Source organism: Asparagus officinalis, chromosome 8, assembly GCF_001876935.1.
Source record: "Asparagus officinalis chromosome 8, Aspof.V1, whole genome shotgun sequence".
Classification (NCBI taxonomy): domain Eukaryota; kingdom Viridiplantae; phylum Streptophyta; class Magnoliopsida; order Asparagales; family Asparagaceae; genus Asparagus; species Asparagus officinalis.
The window spans coordinates 88,411,433-88,434,717 of record NC_033801.1 but is presented as its reverse complement, the minus strand read 5'-3'; the positions used below and the strand labels follow the sequence as shown (position 1 = coordinate 88,434,717).

General features: G+C 38.3%; 1 protein-coding gene across 1 annotated transcript in view; it reads right to left on the bottom strand.

Moving 5' to 3' along the window:
* Window positions 1–23,285, bottom strand: part of LOC109821491 (NADP-dependent alcohol dehydrogenase 6-like) — a 36,240-nt gene that overhangs the window by 7,202 nt on the left and 5,753 nt on the right. The window contains 2 exon segments of the mRNA XM_020387676.1: window positions 5,721–5,728; window positions 16,334–16,363. Coding sequence (XP_020243265.1) covers window positions 5,721–5,728; window positions 16,334–16,363 — 38 coding nt within the window.

Below are 23,285 nucleotides of genomic sequence, written 5' to 3'. Positions count from 1 at the left end.
CGGTTTTTCCATAATTCCAACACTCGATAGCCTTCGAGTTGTTTCTTGGATTCCTTGACTTGGACCTCTTGTCCTTTGATCTACCTCTGTAGTTTGATTTGCCTCGTACATTCCCTCTGGTTGAATTTCTACCTCTTGACTCTATATGTAATACTGAAGAGGTTGTAGCTTCACCCGACTCTCTCCGTCGGATCTCCTCACTGAGAACCAGATCACGAACGTCGTCGAACTTCAATTTGGTGTTTCCTGACGAGCTACTCACAGCTGTGACTGTAACGTTCCAGCTCTCTAAGAGGGAAGACAAAAGTATCAATGCCCGAACTTCCTCATCAAACTCAATTTCAACTGAACTCAATTGGGTTGTGACCGTGTTGAGTTCATTGAGGTGTTGTGCTACTTACGCGCCTTCCGCCATTCTCAGATTGAATAATCGCCGCATCAATTGAACTTTGTTCGCGGCTGATGGCTTCTCATACATATTTAAGAGTGCTGCCATAAGACCCGCCGTGGTCTTCTCCTTCGTTATGTTGAACGCAACATTGCGAGTCAACGTCAATCTGATAACTCCGAGGGCTTGTCTGTCTAGAAGGTTAGACTCATCTGCCTTCATAGAGTCTGGATTCTTCCCCGATAGTGGTTGATGCAGATTTTTCTGATACAGATAATACTCTATCTGTATTTTCCAGAATCCAAAATTTGTTCCATCAAACTTCTCAAGTCTCATTTTTCCTTCATCTTCGGCCATGGCTCCCACTTGAATCTGACTTCCTCTAGATTGTTTCACGCTTTGATACCAGTTGTTGGGAATTTACCCGTCGGGGCTACGCAAAACCCCTAAGACAGCAGAAACGCAGAATAGAAAAAGTACACCAAGATTTAACGAGGTTCGACAACTGCCTACGTCCTCGGGAGCCACACAGTAAATTTCTTATTATTCTAACAAGAAATTACAATTCAAGAGCGAATCTTAAACTTGAGATTCCTTAATAAATACAATCTTCACTGTAGCTATAGTAAAGATTTCCCTCTTCTTTAATACCCCTCTCAATTTTCACCATAATAAATTTCCTCCTTTTAAATTCCTTTCCCAATCACGTGAGAACATGAGAACAGAGAGAGAAAGAGAGAGAGAGAGATCGCTGGAGAGGATGAGCCGCCGCCTAGGGTTTAGATCGCGAGAGAGAGAGGGGGGAGAAAAAGCACTGGGGCTAGGGCACAGGGTTTCCCTTTTATAGGGAAACCCTAGGATAGCTGTCGACAGGCTATCGTCGCCTATCAACGATCTCGCCTGCGATGAGCTCAAGCTCGCCTGTCACTTGTCGAACTCGCCTGCAAGAAGATCTCCAATCTCGCCTGCAACTTGTCGCGAGCCCGCCTGGAGTTCGCCAACTCTACCTCGCCTGCTCGAGCTCGTCCAACTTCGCCTGAAGCTTATCGCCTTCAAATCTCGCCTGTTGGTCTCCTCGAGCTCGCCTGACGATCATCCCCCAAAGCTCGCCTGCGAAGGTGAGTTTGGTCTACACCCAAACTAACAACAAGGTATGTATACTGGGCATTTTCATGAACCTACAATTATTTTGGAGGCTATAGCTAGCAAAGATCTGGCATGCCTTCTTTGGACTGCCGGGGTCTCACAATGACCTCAATGCTCTACAATGTTCACCGGTTTTCGTACAACTTGCGGAGGGAAGAGCTTCACCGTGCAAGTATATTGTTAATGGCCATGAGTACAATATGAGATACTATCTCGCTGACGGGATTTACCCAGAGTGGTCCATATTAGTGAAGACTATTCCAGCACCACGAGGAAACAAGCATAAGTACTTTGCTCTACAACAAGAGAGCGCAAGAAAAGATGTTGAGCGAGCTTTTGGCGTGTTGCAAGCTCGATTTGCGATTGTTCGTGGACCAGGACGTTTCTGGCAACCTAGTGTGTTGAAAGACATCATGACAGCTTGCATCATAATGCATAACATGATCGTTGAAGATGAACGAGATTGTCAATTGGACAACTACTTCGACTTTAATGATTCGATACCAGTCGTTGAACCTTCTCATGTGCGGACGGTGCCTCTAACTGAGTTCATCCAAAATCATCATCGGATCAGGAACACGCAAACACACAAATCACTAAAGAATAATTTGATCGAGCATCTGTGGTAGCTCAAGGGATCCATCACCGAGGATTAAGTTTCTTTATGTCTAATGTAATTTCAGCAAAGAAGTTCGAGTTATTGTACTACGCCAATTTCCTTTTCAATAAAGTAGTTGTTTTCATTAAATGCCAAATTTAACAAAATCAAGTAGAATCATAAATCTAATATTTTCAATAAAGTAGTTGTTTTCATTAAATGCCAAATTTAACAAAATCAAGTAGAATCATAAATCTAATACAAGATAATTAGGAAGAACTAATTAGGATTGCCAAATTTAACAAAATCAAGTAGAATCATAAATCTAATACAAGATAATTAGGAAGAACTAATTAGGAGGCGATGCGAGTACAATCATAAATCTAATACAATATAATATATGATAATTAGGAAGAACCCTTAGACATCCACGTCTTCAATATCTCTGCCTGACGCATTTCAAAGTATTGTCGTTGAATTGAATTGAGTGTTGAGAGATCCATCTTCATGATATTGTATCGTCATCTTGTTTCTTCTGTTTTAGCTCTATTTTTGATTGGTGGTTTGCTTCATCCACCCGAAAGCCTCTCCCATGATGGACTTAGCGGACTCAGAGTTTTCCACATTTTGTTTTCTCTTGAGCTTTGCTGCTTTCCTCCCTTCAGGCCTTACTATAACATCGTCCGAGTCAGTGTTCAACTCGATGGGGGCTGCTGACATGGAATTGTTTGGTGAGGAATCAAAGTTTTTGGTTCTTCTCGGCTGTGATCGAATCTTATTGTAAGTTTCCATTTGTTGGATCCACTTTTGATGATGACGCAACTCAACCCAGCAATGGTCAAATACGAATGGTTTACCATAAAGAGATTGGTATAATTCTTTTACTTCTGCAGTCTACACAAGAGTTAAATTTAGAATAATCAAACATAATTAAACATATATATTCCTCTCTTCAATGCTATGTTGTTTACATAAAAACATATAAGTTAAATATTTACCTGGTCAATAATTCCCGTACCAGATATTTGTCTTCCTTCAATCTGAGCAACACACACGCAGAACTTATTGACGGACAGTTGAATCGTTGACCAATGATGCATCATTTGGTTTGGTGTGAGGCTTGTTGGATCGGTGGAGTATTGGATAAAGTAGTCGTTAGCTCTGTACCAAAACTTATCTTTGTGTTGCCCCGTACCTTGGATGGCGTCTTGGTTCGTGTTCAGCCAAGCAGACACAAAAAGCTTATCCTCGTGGACAGTCCAATTTTCGGACCGCGTGTAAGCCTTCTTCTTCTTTGTGGTCGATGTTTCTTGGGATGACACTTGTTGTGTTGCCGATTGCGAGAACTCGATGGGGTGACCTTCTTCTACGACGTCTGTATAGAACGGCGTGTATAAGGTCGATCCTTCACCGTTAAGGAGTTGCGAATAAAAGTTTTGGGAGAGATCCATGAGATTTGTAATTTGATAAGAAAATATAGAGTTTTTTATGAGAGAATTGTGTGGAATGATTTGTGTAGTGAATTGAGAATTTATAGAATTTTTTACTGTGCAACGGCTAATTTTTTTACTGTTCAACGACTAATTTTTAATCTCAACGGCTAATTTTTAAACACCTAATTCGAAACTGGGTTCTGGGTTTTGATATATGGTTTTTTTGTAAAAAACAATTTTTTTAATACTTGCTTGGGAGCTCCGTGCCACGCCAGCCCAAAGCAGCTCCTATGGAGCTTGCTGGAGAGAGTTCACGAGCTCCCACCGCCACGTAGGACTTGAGAGCAGGCGGTGGGAGGTTGATGGACTTGCTCTTAGCCCACACATACAATGTCTCGAAGACAGATGTTATAGCCCACACATTTTAATCTACTCAGCCAACATACTTTTATTAGCCCATACACATGTTATAGCCTACATTTATATTAGCTCACAGAAATATATATCCAGGTTCCATATTGATCTGGTCTATATTAATACTATCCCGCCTACACTTATATTCGCATACATTCGAGCCCACAATTAAAAGCTGATAGCGTAGTAAATGGATTATGCCCTGCCCAAATAGCTTCGTTGCCCTCAGACCCTATAGAATCACCCAATTTGCGAATAGGCCCCATGTAGTTCTATTTGTGCGAATAGACCCGTATGAATTTTTTAACTCTTAAAATTATAAAAAAGGATTTTGAGGATGAGGACAGACTCTCTATAGTTTAATTGGTGAGAATAAACCGCCATTTGCTTTTTTTTTTTTACTTTTAAACCCAAGCTTTTAACCCTATTTATAATGGTGAAAATAAAAAATATAGTTAGTTATATTTTCCTAAGATATTATAAGGGAAACAGCCTCCATTAGAACTCATAAAGGCACATTGATGAATAGAAAATTCCAGTCAAATTTTTTATCACCTACAATTGGGTAAAACTGATCCAAATGCATCACGTGATAACAATGTGATTTAAATTTAATGAAAAATCTAATATAATTTGGACGATGTATAATAGAGAAATGTGATTAAAACTTTAGGGAATCAAAGTGTTAAAAAAATACTTTGGTATATGAAAGTGAAAATGGATTGGAAGTTTAGGGTATCAAAGTGTACTTTGAGGCATCAAAACGAAATGCAGGCAAACTTTTGGGTACCAAGTTAGAAAACTAGTTTGAGGCTTCAAAATGAAATGTGGGCTAACTTTGGGGTACCAAAGTGTAAATAAGTTACTTTGACATTAGTCCCTTAAGTCTTTCATATTTCAAAACTAGTCCCATCAAATCACTAAAATTGCGATTAGGTCTTTTAAAATTACTCCCTTGAATTATTGGAATTCCTATTGGATCTCTAGATCTTTAAGTTACTTTAATATTACTGTTAGCCGAAAATGTTGACAAATTAAAAAGGGGTGGGCCCCACAAACCAAAAGAGACGTTTGCCTAAATTTAGGAACTGTCTCAGAGCAAAATTTTAGGCAGAGGTTGAAGAAAATAAAGTGACAGGCCCCACCACACTAAAATATAATATAAAAGTAGTGCATAGTATTTTTCCAGCCAGTATAAATAAGCATAAAACTCTTCAGAAAAAATCATCCCAGAAACAACTCCTCATATAGAAGAGTGAAAGAGAAAACATAGAGAGAGTTTGTCAGAATTCTTGGAGAATATCTTAATCAAGAGAGGGTTTTCTCTTTGATCTTTTCTTTATAACCTCGAAAAGGAATATAAAGGAATTAGGCGTCGTCGTTACACTGTGGAGTAGCTCCGTAAGAGTTAACTACGTTATATCTGTGAGTATTATGATTGAATTTGTATCTGTTGATTTTATTTTGTGATTCCATATTTATTTGGGTGTGTATTGCGTCTCTGTTCGAGACATTCTTGTTAGCGTATATTCTAACAAGTTGGTATCAGAGCCTGACTTAGAGTACATATATCTGCTCATCGTATGCTCAGTGATTGCTACTAAAGTGGATTCACATCAGAAAATAAGTTAGATTATCATTTACTCTTTAAAGGCATTGTGAACTATTCACAAGTATGGCACTATTCATAAATACTATTACTATTCACAAATATGGTTCAGAAAAAGATGAAATCTTTCACCACGGGATCTACAGTTGAAGACAATAGGTTTCGGATTGAGAAGTTCGGCTGCCAAAATTTTAGGTATTGGATGATGCAAATAGAATACTATTTGTACCAGAAGGATCTCTTTCTACCCCTCTAAGGAGTGAAGGGGAAACCTGAGAAGATGAACGACGATAAGTGAAAGATGCTCGATCGTAAAGCACTTGCACCCATCAGGCTCAACCTTCACTAGTATGTGACTTACAACATCTCGCATATGACCACCACCAAGGAGTTGATTAAGATCTTAGAGGCACTGTATGAGATGTCGTCTGCTTCAAATAAGGTGTACCTGATGAAGAAGCTATTCAATCTAAAGATACAACATGGAGCTCGCGTGATAGACTTCTTGAACAAATTTCAGGCTGTGGTGCAACAACTTGCTACAGTGGATCTTAAGTTCGACAATGGAATCAAGCTCTTCTGCTACTTTCTTGTCTACCAGATTCGTGGGAGAATTTGGTGATGGCGGTGAGCAACGCCAATGGCTATGACAAGATAAAGCTCGAGACAGTGATTGGGAAAATTCTAGATGAAGAATCTCGTCGCAAAGTCTCAGGAGCTGAGGCCTTTAGCAATGGGAGTGCTCTACATGTCGAGGCATGAGGACGTGCACAGAAGAAGGGTAGGGGACGATGAGGCTGATCAAAGTCCAGAGGGAAGTCTAAAGGCTCGGTCCGAAAAGTTACGGTGAAGGGAAGTGCTATAGATGTAGAAAGAAGGGTCACATTGCACGGAATTGCAAATCTTCTATTCCAGTATCAGCAGGGAATGATCAGGCTGACGGTGCAACCAATCTCATGCATGAGATAGATTCGGATGTGCTTCTTCTATCTCTTGAAGACGAGCGATGTGTGGGTCATCGACTCTAGCGTATTTTTTCATGCAACCTCACAACAAAAGCTGCTTTCATGATTCATAAAAAGGACTTGGGGACAGTCTATGTTGGCAACGATCAACCTTGCAAGATTTTCAGGAAGAGAAATTGTACCTTCAAGATGGAGGGCGAGACCATCTTGACGCTGAACAACGTTCAGCATGTACCAGTTCTTAGGCGAAATCTTATATCAATCGGGCAACTAACTGACTCTGGTTACAGAGTATCCTTAGAGTAGGGAAGCTGGAAGGTGTCCAATGTTAGACCCTAGAGGGGGGGGGGGGGGTTAGGGTCTTATGCTAATCTAATCCTAATTTAAAAGCTAATTAAAATTGTGTTGATCAATTTGATCTTGCAAGAAGAAATATGATATGGATATGAACAATAAAGATGAATAAAAATACGCTAAGCAATACACAAACACACGATATGTTTACGAGGTTCGGTCACCACGACCTACGTCCCCGCTCCTCACCTCGAGGAGATATCCACTATCACAATCCGGTTTGGAAGCCAGAACTTCTACACACTCGGTTTACAAGATCACCGAAAACTCTCACACTACACAAAAACACTATGTAATCACACTTTACACACTAAGTGTAGGAACCTAGCCCGTGTCCTCCTCCTCAAGTGCTCGATTACAACCTCTCCCTAGGTTCGTCAATCGACGCCACTCCTATTGGATTTGACCCCGTGTCTCGCCTCACACTTCTCTCGGTGTACAAGTGTATTACAAGTGATTCTCACAAATAAAAGTTAAATACAATGATTTGTTCTCAATTAACAAGTGAGAACACAATGAAGCTCACACTCACTAAATCCCACACCACAACCCACAATATAATATGAGAATATAAAGCTCAATAAGTGTGTGTGATAATAGTGAATGAAACTCAATAAATATAACTCAATGAATATAGCTTAATCAATTGAAAGTGAAATAACAAGCTATATAAGAATGGGTTTAGAAAACTTCTCAATGAATAAGAAGAGCTGAGGAAATGATGATCTCAATAAGATTTGAAAGCCTCTTCTTGTTGTAGAAAAACTTCTCTTGAAAACTGATTAACGAAACCAACTCTTAAACAGCTCTTAAACGAGATTAACAACTTGTTAAATAGCAAACTTGGATTTCTTGATGCATAGAGAAGAAGAGCAGCAATGGGGTATATATAGCACCCCATTGCAACAGCTAAAAATAAGAAAAAGACCAAAAAACCATTTTGAAAAAACTAGCCGTGGGGTTGTTTTGAAAATTCATTAAAAATATCAAATCAAATCCAAAAATAGTGAAACTTTGGGGAAAGTTTCTAAATGATGAAATAAATATGTTTGAAAAGGAATTTTTGGAAAATCAATTTTCGTTTGTAAAAACTCCCTGTTTTTGAAAAGTGTTCAGAAAACCTATTTTTCATGAACATGAAAATTGACATAGAGCTTGTAAACATGTATATATATATTGTGCATGTATTATATGTATATAATGAAGTACGAAAGAGCTGTAAACATGAGATAAAGATTATTGTAACAACGTTTGATGAAAAATCATTTATATGATAGAAAAACGTCAAAAAACGTGTTAAGTGTACATATATTGAGCTTAGATATAATCATACAATATATGTAAGTAAACTAAACATATACCTAGGTAAATCCACACATATGAACTTGAATCTTTAACGCTTGACTGAAGTGTGTTGAAATACCTGAAAAAAGAAACATAAACACAAAACACTAGAGAACTTATTAGTAATAAATTGTTTGCCAAATCATCATCAAAACTATAGGGTCAACATCCAAAGGTGTCCTGGTGGTACACAACAAACGCGGGGGGTCTCTCTACATCACCAATGGGAAGATCGACCGCTTGATTGCTACAGGATAAGCATCATCATCATCCGCTGACTACATGACTTGGCATCGGTGACTTGGCCACATGAGCGAGAAGGGGGTGCAGATTATGGCTGTGGGAGAGAGGCTTCTAGGTGTGAGCAAGATCGATCTGACTTTCTGTGAGGACTACATCCTAGGTAAACAGAAGAAGGTGAGCTTCAATAAGACCGGACTGGCTCCAAAACTGTAAAAATTAGAGTTGGTGAACACCGACGTGTGGGGACTTACACAAGTCCCATATGTTGGCAACTCTCTTTACTTTGTCTCTTTTATTGATGATGCTATTAGAAAACTATGGGTGTTCTTCTTGAAGCACAAGTCAGATATTTTCATCATCTTCAAGAAGTGGCTTGCCTGTGTGGAGAACGAAACATACAATAAGCTGAAGTGTCTAAAGTCTGATAATGGAGGCGAGTATTGCAGCTAGGAGTTCGAGAACTTCTGCTCATCCTATGGGATTAAGAGACTGAAGACCGTTCCAGGCACACCTCAGCACAACGAAGTGACGGAGCGTATGAATCATACTATCTTGGAGTGCGCCAGAAGTATGAGGATCCACTCTAAATTGCCCAAGAGTTTTTGCGCCGATGCTGTGAATACTACTGTATACTTGATCATATGCGGGTCATCCACGGCTCTCAGTTATGGGATACCTGAAGAGGCTTGGACCAGAAAGAAGCTGAAGCTAGAGCACTTACGAGTATTTGGTTGTGATGCCTATGTCATGACCTATCTTGTAGACTGGTCAAAGCTTGATTCAAAGTCAAAGAAGTTCTCTTTAATCTTCTATGGAGGAGATGAGTATGTGTACCATTTCTGGGATCATGATGCGGGCAGGGTGGTACCTAGTCGTGATATCGTGTTCCATGAGGATGTAGTGTACAAGACCAAAGAGGTGAGTGGGAGTCAGTTATCTCACCCTCTTTTCCTAGATATTACTGACAGTGGGGATGACAGTAAGATACCAGTCAGCATAGAAGATGGAGACTAAGAGAACATGTAGGATGCACAGCAGTATGATCCAGCAAAGCTGCCGATCGTAGTTCGTAAATCTCCAAGAAACCCGAGGGTGCCAGAGAGGTACCTTTCCACCATGAATTATCTTCTCCTGACTGACAGCGATGATCCAGAGAGCTATGAGGAGGTACAGCAGACTGGCAAAGCGTGGGGCGAGTGGGAGTCTGCCATGGAGGAAGAAATAAAATCATTGACGAAGAATGGGACTTGGGAGCTCGTAAATCTTCCAAGAGGGTGAAAGACTCTTCACAATCGGTGGATTTATCGGGTCAAGGATGAAGCCGATGGACGGAGATGCTACAAGACGAGGCTTGTAGTGAAGGGCTATGAGCAGAAAGTAATGATAGACTATTCTGACGTTTTCGCTCCCGTCATCAAGTTGACCATGATCCGGTCTGTGCTGAGCATTGTGGAAGTTCGAGATCTCCATCTAGAGCAGATGGATGTGAAGACGACATTCCTTCATGAAAATTTGGAGGAAGAAATCTATATGCATCAACCAGTGGGCCTTGAGGAACGAGGCAGGGAGGGCCTCGTGTGTCGCCTGGGCAAGAGTTTGTATGGTCTGAAGCAAGCTCCACGACAGTGGTACATGGAATTCGAGAGCTTTATAGAGGAAAACAATTTTCTCAAATACGACACAGACCACTGCTGCTTCATCAAGAGATATAGTGAATCCTATGTGATGCTCTTGATTTATATTGATGACATATTGATTGTTGGACCCGACTTGGCCTGCATTGAAGAACTCAAGGGGCGTCTCTCCGAGTGCTTCAAGATGAAGGATCTGGGTCCAGCAAATCATATTCTTGGGATGAGGATCATCAAAGACAGATCAGCACGGAAGCTAAAGCTATCTCAGAAGGCCTATATTGAGAAGATTCTTGAAAAGTTTGGCATGGAAAAAGCTAAACCGGTGGGCTCACCGTTTGCGAGGCATTTCAAGCTATCAAAGACCCAAGCACTAGAGACTGCTAAAGAGCATGAGTTCATGGCCAACATACCATACGCATCTTCTGTCGGGAGTCTGATGTATGCGATGGTGTGCATGATGCCAGATATTGCACAAGGAGTGAGAGTTGTGAGCTGCTTCATGAGCAATCTAGGGAAGCATCATTAGGGTGCGGTCAAGTGGCTTCTACGCCGGGGACATAGACTCAAGAAGGAGCACGAGCAGCTACATCTTCATCTTGAGTGGTTGAGTGATAAGTTAGAGATCCAAGTTATAGGATTCTGTGGCTATGTCGACAACCGAAGTCGAGTACGTGTCTGCAACAGAGGCAGCAAATGAGTTGCTATGGTTGAAAGCTTTTCTTCTTGAGCTTGAGGTAAGTTTTGAGAAATACTTCATCCACTGTGACAGTCAGAGTACCATTCACTTGTCAGAGAATGACGCATTCCATGCTCGGACCAATCATGTTGACGTGAAGTATCATGCCATACGGAGATGGCAAAGCAGGAATTAGTTCAAGCTTGTGAAGATTGATAGGAGGTACAATCCAGTCGATATGTTGATCAAGCCAGTTCCGCTTGAGAAGTTGAGGCTGTGTACAGCCTCATATAGTCTTCGTTGAGAACGTTGAGGGCCGTGCAAGACGCCAAAAATACAAGACATCCGGATGATGCAACCAAAAATGGTGTGAAGATATGATTGATACTCAATCAAATCTTCAAGTGGGAGATTGTTAGAGCCTGTTTGGTTCATCTTACTTCATTTTCCAAAAACGATTTTTCTTTACTTTCTTGTGTTTCATTCACTTTCATGGAAATTGTTTCTTGTGTTTGTTTTGCCAAAAAATATGGGCTGAAAGTACTTTCCACCACTTTTCTTAGTTTGGTTCAACTTGAAAAAAGAAGAAAACAATTGATGTGTGAATAGATTCCCTCGTTTTCTAGTGTTTGTTTCAAACTAAAAAATCAAGAAAACTTGATTGTGGTCACCATGGTGTGATTACCACCCATACAAGCACACAACTGAAACCAAAGGCTGAAACCATGCACCATAACTCAGACCAAGACCAAGCACAATAACTCAGACCCATAAATGATTATCTTCGTGACAAAAAGTATCAACAGATTTTAAAAAAATGAAAATAAAAAACATAATAATTATTTTTGTTATAAACTTTTTAAAAAAAAATACCTGGCACTCACCACTTTTCTTAGTTTGGTTCAACTTGAAAAAAGAAGAAAACAATTGATGTGTGAATAGATTCCCTCGTTTTCTAGTGTTTGTTTCAAACTAAAAAATCAAGAAAACTTGATTGTGGTCACCATGGTGTGATTACCACCCATACAAGCACACAACTGAAACCAAAGGCTGAAACCATGCACCATAACTCAGACCAAGACCAAGCACAATAACTCAGACCCATAAATGATTATCTTCGTGACAAAAAGTATCAACAGATTTTAAAAAAATGAAAATAAAAAACATAATAATTATTTTTGTTATAAACTTTTTAAAAAAAAATACCTGGCACTTATTAATCCCGCAATATCAGGCAACCCGACACGCTGAGCATTTCCTTACATTATTTGAAGCAAAACATCCATCACACATTGAACCGCCAGAAGACCTGTTTGGACAAGATGCATAGGGCTCTTGACAGATAATAATTAACATCCCCTACAAGATGCATATTACACCAACAATAAATATTTTGAGGATGATTCAACAAATTGCATAGTATCACATCCATGCGTTATAATAAAGCCATATACTTCCAAATTATGTTGAAGGTTATGTCAATAAATTGACTCCCTATGTGCAGTATAGTCCTTAACAGTGAAATCTCAAAATAAAAAGCTTTTACACAATGAGATTAAAAATTGCCAAAGCTTCAAGAGACGATGAAGAAATATTTTTCAACAGACTTTACAGTTACATGCCAAAGGATTATCGGACAGGAATTGAACGCCATATAAAATCGAGGAATACGAACTCTAGCCTTGTTTTCTTACAGAACCAAGAACCAAGATTATCGATGTAACCTCCCATTTTTTTTGTACCCTAATGCAAGGTAGTCCTTCTTTGACTTCGCTCAGCAACAATCAGTCATAGTGTGCATGATTTTGGATTTAGGTCAGCAGACGTTTGCAGCCCAATTCGGTTGTAAACAGTGAATGGCTCTGAACCAAGACAGTTGCAAAGAGAATTGTTGAAACATGACAGCATTGACCTCCTTCATTATGTTGGACTTTTTGTTCATGAAAAGGCAATTTTGTCTTTGTGAATAGTCCCACATCGGAAAATGAGAAGAAGTTCAAGAAGTTTATAATGGTTCATATTTCAATAGGCTTTGAGTTAGTGTTTTGGGCCTAGTATTGTTTGGGCTGTTACTCCACGCGCACGCACGCCGCACTCGCACGAGTTTTTTGCCTCTCAAGTTTTATTTTTTGCACGTTTTACACAAGCTTGTAACGATCGTGGGAGTTATGGAAACGTATAACGGACGCGGGATATACGTGTAACGTATGCGGACTATCAGCATCGGTTATCAGTTCGAGAGGCTATATAAAGAGCTGAAGCTCATTCGGAGAAGACACAACAAGAAGAAGAATCCTCTAATCCTCTCTCATCCTCTAAAAATTTCTCTGATATTATAATTGTTACATTTTCGGGTAACCATCTTCATCTGAGTAGAAGCTCTGCTACTCGCGCCCACGTACAGAGGCCGGTCGTTTCCGGGGGCTTTTGCCACTAGGGGGAGAGAATCGACTGCGCCAGGGCGAAAGGCGGGTCCTCTATCTTTTAGGACAGTGAATCACGACTGCACCCGTTCAGGCCTAGTGTTCTAACTCTTTTATTTTTAGTTTTATAATAATTGTTTTAATTTTAACAGCAATCTAGAAGATAGATAATAATTTTGCTGTTAATTTAAATCTGCATTTTTAACCTATAGTTAACTGTTTTAATTTGTTAACTAATTTTGCATCTAAATTAGTAGTTAAAAAAAATTTTATTTTGCTGCTTCTGTACACAATTTATGTATCTGTTACTTTTCCTTTACATATATATACAGTAAAGAAACAAAAAATCTTTAAGTGAACCGGTTCAAGTTTTCTTGGATTAGTTTGTGTTTAAGGCAAGGTTTAAGGGTTGCGTAAAGCGCTCTACAAGAAACGAGGTACTTAATAGATCTTTGATCAACCTCCAGTACTATCCTTACCTGACCAAACTACCCGAGTAAAACTTTAATCTTTTTACTTTCAGAGTTTTTGGTTAAGAGCAGGTTTAATTGAGTTTCTGGTCTAGTAGTATTGACAAAATCCTTTACCCGTTCAGATTCCATCTACCTAGACTACTAAACTCGAATTGGACTTATGGCAATTCTTGATCATTCAAAAAGTGTCAAACCTGAGAAGTTCACCGGTGTCAACTATAAACGGTGGGCTAATCAGATGAGATACAGGCTCACTACCTTAGGTCTCTTGTCTGCTATTGACACTCTTGAGTCTTCTTCTAGTGGTTCTCAACCTTTGACTCCTGATCCTGAACAGCCTGCTCCTTCCACTTCTGGTTCTGGTGCTAGCTCCTTTTCTAGCTCTATGAAACCAGAAGAAATCAATTATCATTGTTGTCATAGGATTCTTAGTGCACTTGCGGACAACCTTTATGACATATATTATGAGTTCAAAAATGCAAAAGACCTATGGAATGCTCTTGAAGCAGAATATGGCTATGATGATGTCGGAATTCTGCGTTTCACCTCCTCCTCCTTCAATAAGTTCATGATGGTTGATGACAAACCCATTAATGAACAAATTCAAGAATTCTTAGATTTCCTTCGTCATCTCCAATCAAAAGGAAACACTTTTACTGATGATTATAAAGTTTCCTGTTTGATTGATAAACTCCATCCCTCCTGGTCTAGATTTGCTGGAGATCTCCGACACAAGCAAGAAGATCTAACCTTAACTGAAGCCCTCAAGGCTATTTGTATTGAAGACCAGCATAGGCAAAATTCCAAAACCAAGAATGAATCAAAAGCTAAAGTAAACTTGGTAGAGGATAAGCCTAAATCTAGAAATTTCAAACCCAAATGGAAGAAATTCAAGAAAAACCAACAATCTTTCAATAAATTCCTCCCAGCCATAAGTCTGATGGAAAGTTCTGCTTTGTCTGTGGTAGAACCAACCACATGGCTCCCAACTGTTTCTTTCGGAAGAAGGAACCGGCTAAACCTGCTCCTAAAGGAAATGGATCCAACAAAGTTAATATGATTGAAGAGAATCTAACAAAGTTAATATGATTGAAGAGAATCCAACAAAGTTAATATGATTGGGAAAGCTCTGCATCTGCAAGGCGCTTATCATGTTCTTTCTCTCCAATGCAATCTGATTAGTGAATCTCTTCTTCTTAGAGCTGGTTATAGGATTGTAAAAGAATCCAATAAATTTGTGATTACAAAGAGTAATGTTTTCATAGGAAAATGTTTTATCTGTAATGGCCTTTTCAAACTCAATGTAATCAATTCCAGTTCTAATGAAATTTCTGAGTCTTATGTTATACAAATTGTTGAATCTTGTGATGTCTGGCATGGACGACTTGGACATGTTAATTTTTAAACTTTACAGAAAATGATCAAATTGAATCTTATTCTTAAATCATCTTTTGACCTCTCTTCCAAGTGTGAGATTTGTGTTCAAGGGAAACACACTAAAAAAACCCTTCAAGTCTGTAACTAGAAACTCTGAACCCTTCGAATTAATTCATAGTGATGTATGTGACTCGAACCGAGTTCTCACCCGCGGGGGTAGAAGATATTTTGTGACCTTTATAGACGATCACTCCAGATATTGTTATACCTATCTTCTCAGAACTAAAGATGAAGTCTTAGATAGGTTTAAGGTGTATAAAGCTGAATCTGAGAACCAACTTGACAGGAAGATCAAGATTCTAAGATCTGATCATGGGGGGAGTATACCTCAAATCATATGACTGAATACTACCAAGAACATAGTACTATTCATGAGGTTACTGCTCCTTATACATCACAGTCTAACGGGGTAGTTGAACGAAAGAACATAACCCTAATGGACATGGTAAAGTGTATGTTACTCAATTCAGGAGCACCTAAAAATCTCTGGGATGAAGCTCTTCTCTCTGCTTGTTTTATTCTCAATAGGATTCCCCAGAAAAATTCTGATACAACTCCTTATAAATTTTGGAAGGGGAGATCTCCTAATCTGAACTTCTTCTGAGTTTGGGGTTGGTTGGCTAAGGTAGCTATTCCCGAACCTAAAAAGAGGAAAATTGGTTCCAAAACTATTGATGATGCTTTCATTGGATATGCACTAGATAGCAATGTTAATAGATTTCTAGTCATTAACTCTAAAATCAGTGACATATCCAACAACACTATCATTGAAGCTAGAGATGCAGTCTTTTTTGAAAATATCTTTACTTTCAAATCCAAAATCTCAAAAAATCCTAGTTCATCTCTTCCTTCTGATTTGCCATCTGCCAGCTCTTCTCAGCCTTTTGATATTGAACCTCGAAGAAGCAAAAGAGGTAGAATTCAAAAGGATTTTGGAGAAGACTTCTTTAGATTTCTTGTTGAAGGTAATCCAAACTCATTCAAAGAAGCAATGGATTCACCTGAATCTCCTTTCTGGAAAGAAGCCATTGATAATGAGATTAAACCTATCATGAAAAACCATACTTGGATACTCACCAACTTACCTCCAGGTTGTAAACCTATTGGTTGTAAGTGGATATTCAAGAAGAAACTTAGAGCTGATGGTTCCTTAGATAAATTTAAAGCTAGATTAGTAGCTAAATGCTATATTCAACAAAAGGGTATTGGTTATTTTGATACCTATTCTCCTGTAGCCCTTGATCTCAACTATCCGAGTATTATTAGCCTTTGTTGCTATCCATAAGCTGATCATACATCAGATGGATGTCAAGACTGCTTTCCTGAATGGTGATTTAGATGAAGAGATCTATATGCACCAACCTGAAGGCTTTATTGCCAATGGTCAGGAAAATAAAGTCTGCAAACTTGTTAAATCTCTGTATGGTCTTAAACAAGCTCCTAAACAATGGAACTAAAAATTTGATAGAGTTATTGCTTATTATGGTTTCACAGTGAATGAACACGACAAACGTGTTTATTCAAAAGTGATAAACAATGACTATGTCATCCTCTGTCTCTATGTTGATGATATTCTTATCTTTGGAACAACTCTTGAACTAATTTTAAAAGTCAAGAATTATCTTTCCAAGAATTTTGACATGAAAGACTTAGGTCTTGCTGATATGATACTTGGAATGAAAATCTCTAGAAATACCAGAGGAATATCTTTGAGTCTTTCTCATAGTATTGAGAAAATACTGATCAAATTCAACTATCATAACTCTAAACCTGTTTCCACATCCTATGATTCTTCTATATCCTTGAAGAAAAATGAAGGTGAACATGTATCCCAACTGAAGTATTCTTAGATGATTGGATCTCTTCTATACATATCAAACCAAACCAGACCCGATATAGCTTATGCTGTATGGAGACTGAGTCGGTATACTAGTAACCCTAACCTAGATCATTGGTCTGCCCTAGAGAGAGTATTCAAATACTTGAAAGGGGCAGTTACTATTGCTTGACTTACACTAGATACCCTGATGCTATTGAAGGGTATAGTGACGCCAATTGGGTCACAGATTCCAACAGTGCAAAGTCAACCTCTGGGTATGTATTTCTTTTTGGTGGTGCTGCTGTATCCTATAAATCATGTAAGCAAATAGTAATTACTAGGAGCACCATAGAATCCGAGCTGATTGCTCTTGATACCACTTGCACAGAAGCAGAATGGTTAAAAGATCTACTTTTTAAACTTCCTTTGGTTCCTAAACCCTTTCCTCCAATTTCTATTCATTCTGATTCTAGATCTACCATAGAGCTTCTAAAGCAAGTGCGTGTAAATAAAAAACTCAACAGACATATTCAAATAAGATATAAGTCTGTACAACGCCTGATAGGCAAAGTTGTGATCTTGGACTTTATAAAGTCTAAGAAAAATCTTGCTGACCCTTTGACTAAGGGATTATGCAGGAGTGTGGTTTTGGATTCATCGAGGGAGATGGGGTTAAGCCCATAAGAGAGGTCACTGACAGTGGTAACCCAACCCTTATTTGGAGACTTAGTCCCAATGTTGGTTCAATGTGGTAGAAACAAGCTGGACTAGTGACACTCGTGTGGAGCATCGACCCAGATATATTCATAAATCACTATGTAGCTTGTGCTACTACCCCTTCTCTATGATGACGATGATCTTATGATACAGCGAGCTAGGCTGAGTTTTACTCTTAATAAGTCCAACGTGTGTATTATGGGAGGTATTAAATAAACAGTTGTAGTACCCTTTGAGGACTTACCTACGTGAGAGGAACCATGATGGCCGCGGTTGGGGTGGGGGGGGGGGAGGGGGGGGGGGGGGGGGGGGGGCTAGGCTAACCCTAGAAACTCTCATGAGTCGGTTTATTATGAGCATGACCTTTAACGATAAACCTGCTTTGCTCAATAGATGAAGACGTATTGTGTGTGTGTTTTGTCAATACCTAATTCAAGGGGCCTAATTCAAGGCCTAGTCCATTATGGCACTCATGTGACGATAAACTCACTAAGGAAAAGTTCAAAGCCGAAATCTACCACTCCCGAATTCACGATACGAAAGGTTGTCCAACCTATATCTTTTATGGTTTACCAATTTACTTATTATTTTGTTTCAGTCAATATTGCCTTTTGGGGGGGACTGTTGGACTTTTGGTTCATGAAAAGGTAATTTTGCCTTTGTGAATAGTCCCACATCGGAAAATGAGAAGAAGTTCAAGAAGTTTATAATGGTTCACATCTCAATGGGCTTTGAGTTAGTGTTTTGGGCCTAGTATTGTTTGGGCTGTTGCTCCACACGCGCGCGTACGCACGCACGCCATGCCTCGCCATGACACGACGCGCGCGCCACGCCACACCGCACCGCACTCGTACGAGTTTTTTGCCTCTCAAGTTTTATTTTTTGCACGTTTTACACAAGCTTATAACGGTCGCGGGATTTATGGAAACGTATAACGGACGCCGGATATACGTGTAACGTATGCGGACTATCAGCATCGGTTATCAGTTCGAGAGGCTATATAAAGAGCTGAAGCTCATTCGGAGAAGACACAACAAGAAGAAGAATCCTCTAATCCTCTCTCATCCTCTAAAAATTTCTCTGATATTATAATTGTTACATTTTTGGCAGTCTTCATCTGAGCAGAAGCTCTACTACTCGTGCCCGAGTACAGAGGCCAGCCGTTTCCGGGGGCTTTACCGCTAGGGGGAGAGGATCGACTGCGCCAGGGTGCAAAGCGGGTCCTCTATCTTCTAGGTTAGTGAATCATGACTACACCCATTCAGGCCTGGTGTTCTAACTCTTTTATTTTTAGTTTTATAATAATTGTTTTAATTTTAACAGTACTTCAAGTGGTTCAATGTGTCAGATGAACCAGCTTCCTACATCAACAAATAACTTTAGAGCAGCTTTTACCTTCCCATTCTTCATTATTTAATCAATGCAGCTAATAACTTAAGATTAGAGTAGCTTTTACCTTCTCATTCTGCATTATTGATCACAGTAGTATGTAACTTTAGATTAGAGTAGCTATTACCTTCTCATTCTTCATTATTTGATCACAGTGGCTGAAACCAACTTCATAACCAACCTAAGAGCTGAAACCATCCATCTAAAATATTAACTCCTGCCTCTTCGTCGAGATCACCATCCATCTAAAATACAAGCGTCATATTAAAGCAGATACCAACATCAAAGTCTTTTTAGAAAATTATCATAATCATTTATGTAATGATTGGTTGATTATTTTGTTCAGTTCATATTTGCAATATGATAAGACAGTATTATTAGACTTGGGATTCAAAATGTCTTTGAAAAGTAATGCAGACGAAGTCATGTCACATTGTTCAATATCATGAATTCAAACATGTTCTATGACCAACAATCAAACATACACAACAAACCCAAACCCCAAGATACACATCCGTTCTATGAGGAATTTTATCAAACAATGAGCATGTTAATCATTATTTAAGTATTCATATATACACAACAAACCCAAACCCCAAGATACACATCCGTTCTAACTGGAATTTTATCAAACAATGAGCATGTTAATCATTCTTTAAGTATTTAGACATACACGACAAACCCAAACCGCAATATACAAATCAGTTCCTATTTGCAGTCTCTTTATCAATGTCATAATCATGACTAAAATTATAATAGCAAAAATTAGAAACTCAAACATCACAAACAAGAGACATAAAACTGACAGTGAGGTGAGATTTCGGAGCCTATTGTGGCAGAAATCGATGCGGATGAGATTTGGGAGCTTGGTTAGGCTCGGGTTCAGGGCCCAGTGAGGTTGTTGTCAGAGAGGGAGAGAGTTTAGAGGGACTGGAGGTTGAGGAGGCTGCAGCCGAGCTCACCAGAGCTAGGTTAGGCTCGCCTGAACCCGAGCCCAGTTCTCTTCTTCCTCTAATGGCCTAACTCTCTCAGCTCTCCTCCAAGCAAAACCTATATCCCCTTTCTCTCTCTAAATCATGAACTCCTCTCTCATTTCCCTCCTCCCCTCTCCTTTGTCTCTCTCAGCCCCTCAACCCCGACCAGCTCCCAAATCTCACTCGCATCGACTTCATCTAAAATAAAGCAAACTCTAACTCAATCAAACTAAATCGCATGAGAGATCGAACCTGAGGAAGGAGGCGGCCAAGGAGGAGACTAGAGATTAGCGGGTTCCTCTTTGGCTTGTGAGAAGGAGAAGGATGTGGGAGAAGGAGGAATAGGAAGCAGCGGGAGGAGAACGAGATAGAGAACGGTGACAGAATCTTGGGGGTAGGAAGCCAGAAAGCTAGGGTTTTCCCTCTTTTCTGATCGGGTATCAGTTTTGGGGGTTTTTCCTCTAAAATCAGCCTTATGGGGGCGGAAAACTTCCTAGCTCCAAATCCGAGCTGGCACCCATTTTCTCCCCCCCTATGTTTCTTTAATAGCTTTAACGAACCAAACAACTGAAAGTGGAGGAAAACATCAAATTTCTACTACGTCAGTTTTATTTCCCCCACTTTCTGCACTTTTTTCACCAACCAAACAGGTCCTTAGACGAAAATATTGACAAATTAAAAAGGGGTGGGCCCCATAAACTGAAATAGATGTTTGCCTAAATTTAGGCACCATCCCAGAGCAAAATTTTAGATAGAGTTTGAAAAAAATAAAGTGGCGGGCCCCACCATAAGAAAATATAATATAAAATTAGTGCATAGTGTTTTTCTAGCCACTATAAATAAGCACAAAACTCTTCAGAAAAAATATCCCAGAAGCAACTCCTCATATAGAAGAGTAAGAGAGAAAACATAGATAGAGTTTGTGAGAATTCTTGGAGAGTATCTTAATCAAGAGAGGGTTTTCTTTTTGATCTTTTCTTTGTAACCTCGGAATGGAATATAAAGGAATTAGGCGTCGTCGTTGCACCATGGAGTAGCTTCGTAAGAGTGAACCACGTTATATCTGTGAGTACTATGATTGAATTTGTGTCTGTTGATTTTATTCTTTGATTCCACGTTCGTTTGGGTGTGTATTACGTCTTTGTTCGAGGCGTTCTTGTTGGTGTGTATTCTAACAATTAGTCCTTCAAATCAAGTGAAGAATTAGAAATTAGATGAATCTATTTGAAATAATTTCATAAAAACTTTGATGCACAACAATTTAATGGAGCAGACACGTGCCTCCCTTACTAGTAATCATACTCCCTTTAAAAGAGGGAGTTGTGGAAAAACTTTCTAAATACTATATTACCCCTATTCTCTTTTGATATTATATCCTAATGCTAACTAAACTAAATTAATTATCATTGTTAATTATTTATATTATATGTCACTTTAGGTTTGCATAATTTGGTCCCTAGAACTTCCAACATTATTATAAAACTCTACATTATATTAATTATTAGTAATAAATAATAATATATTAATAGATAATTGCATGTCAATAAAGTATTTATGAAAAGAGTACAAAACATAGAATTGTCCTAAATTATACCATGAAACTCATATAGGAAAATTACGAAGAACATTCTTATGTTTAGGTAACAAGACAGAAGGTACAAACATTAAATTTTAGAAAACATTAGGATATTTAAGCGCATCAAGATTCATTATCTAAAATTTAAAAAAAAGCATAGCAAGATACAAAATCGAGGTATATAAGTATAATTTTGATAAACTACAAGGTATTTAAGTTCGGTTAAGCCTACAAAAGATTTGAAACATTTATTATCCACAAACAATTATATATGATCCCATTGATAAATAATATTTATTATACAATATGAGGTCAGATGCTTAGCTTATATTTATAAAGTAGAGGAGATTGGAAAAATTAAAGCATCATATTTTGAATGAGTCTCAAGATTTTGAATTATTTCCTAAAATTATATATTTTGCTTAGAAAACTTTAGAATAAGCTTTTGAAGGATTACTACAAAGTTTTGGACATCAAATAAATATTGAAAAAAATAAAATCCATAATATCGAGTTGCAAAAATTAGGGATATGTATGTAATATTGGGCGTCATATGAGATAGTATTCATACATAACATGACATTGTAATATGTAATCTAACATGTTAATGAATTTTAAACATAATAATTTGCATCAAGATATATGCTTAAGATTTAGGAGAGTCTAGTGGAGAGATTTGGGAGAATAATTGTGGCCTTTGTGGGTTTAGCGGGTTCCGATTTTGTTTTCTAAACATGATCCAAACCCCAACCCACAATCAAATTAAAAATAACTTGATTTTCTCGATATCTTTAAAGGGATATATCGGCCATATTTCAATAACGGTTAATATATCAAAAAGATCAACAGGCAGAGAAAATAATATAAAATATTACTGAGATAAAGTCATTAACCCGATATATTAGCCGATATAGCAATATATTGATCGATATTTAATAGAATGCCCATAAGAGAAAATATGTAAATATTATTTAGATATTAGTTCCTTGATTTTAAATATCCAATGATTCTATGTTATTCCCACAAAATTTTGAAATTGCTCATAATTTTATGGACTAATATTAAATTATTAAAATTTTGAGGGACAAATTATAAACAAGCCATATTTAAAAGAAGTGTTAGTTTTTTAAAACCCCTCTTAACTATGGGGATTGTCTTAAAAAATCCATTCAACTAATTCAATTTGACAAAACCCCCTCATTATGTAGGGTGTTATAGATAACCCTCTCAACTTTGGTGTAATTTTAGAAAACTCCTCTCAACTATAGAATATCTCATAAAAACTCCCCTAATCATTTACACTTCTATCAACAAACCCCATTAACGTAGTTACTTTGATATGTGGTTTGAACAAAATACCCTCTTAAAGAAAGCAATTTTAATTAAAAAAACCTCAACCGATAATAAAAGGATCACAACCAATTTACAATTCTTTTTCCCTCTATATCACCTCTTTTATCTGGCAAAAGTCAATGTAATTCTTTTATGATTGATTGATATATATTTTGGTCTTTTCAAGTCAAGTACTTATCACATAATAGATAAGACTCAATGATGTTAGTTTTGAAATGTTAGGTCTAGTGAGAAAAGTTCACTGGGGTTAAATCAAATTTTTTTAAGTTGAGATAGATTTATCTACAAAGCACCCAAAACTTGGTGGAGATTGATTCAGT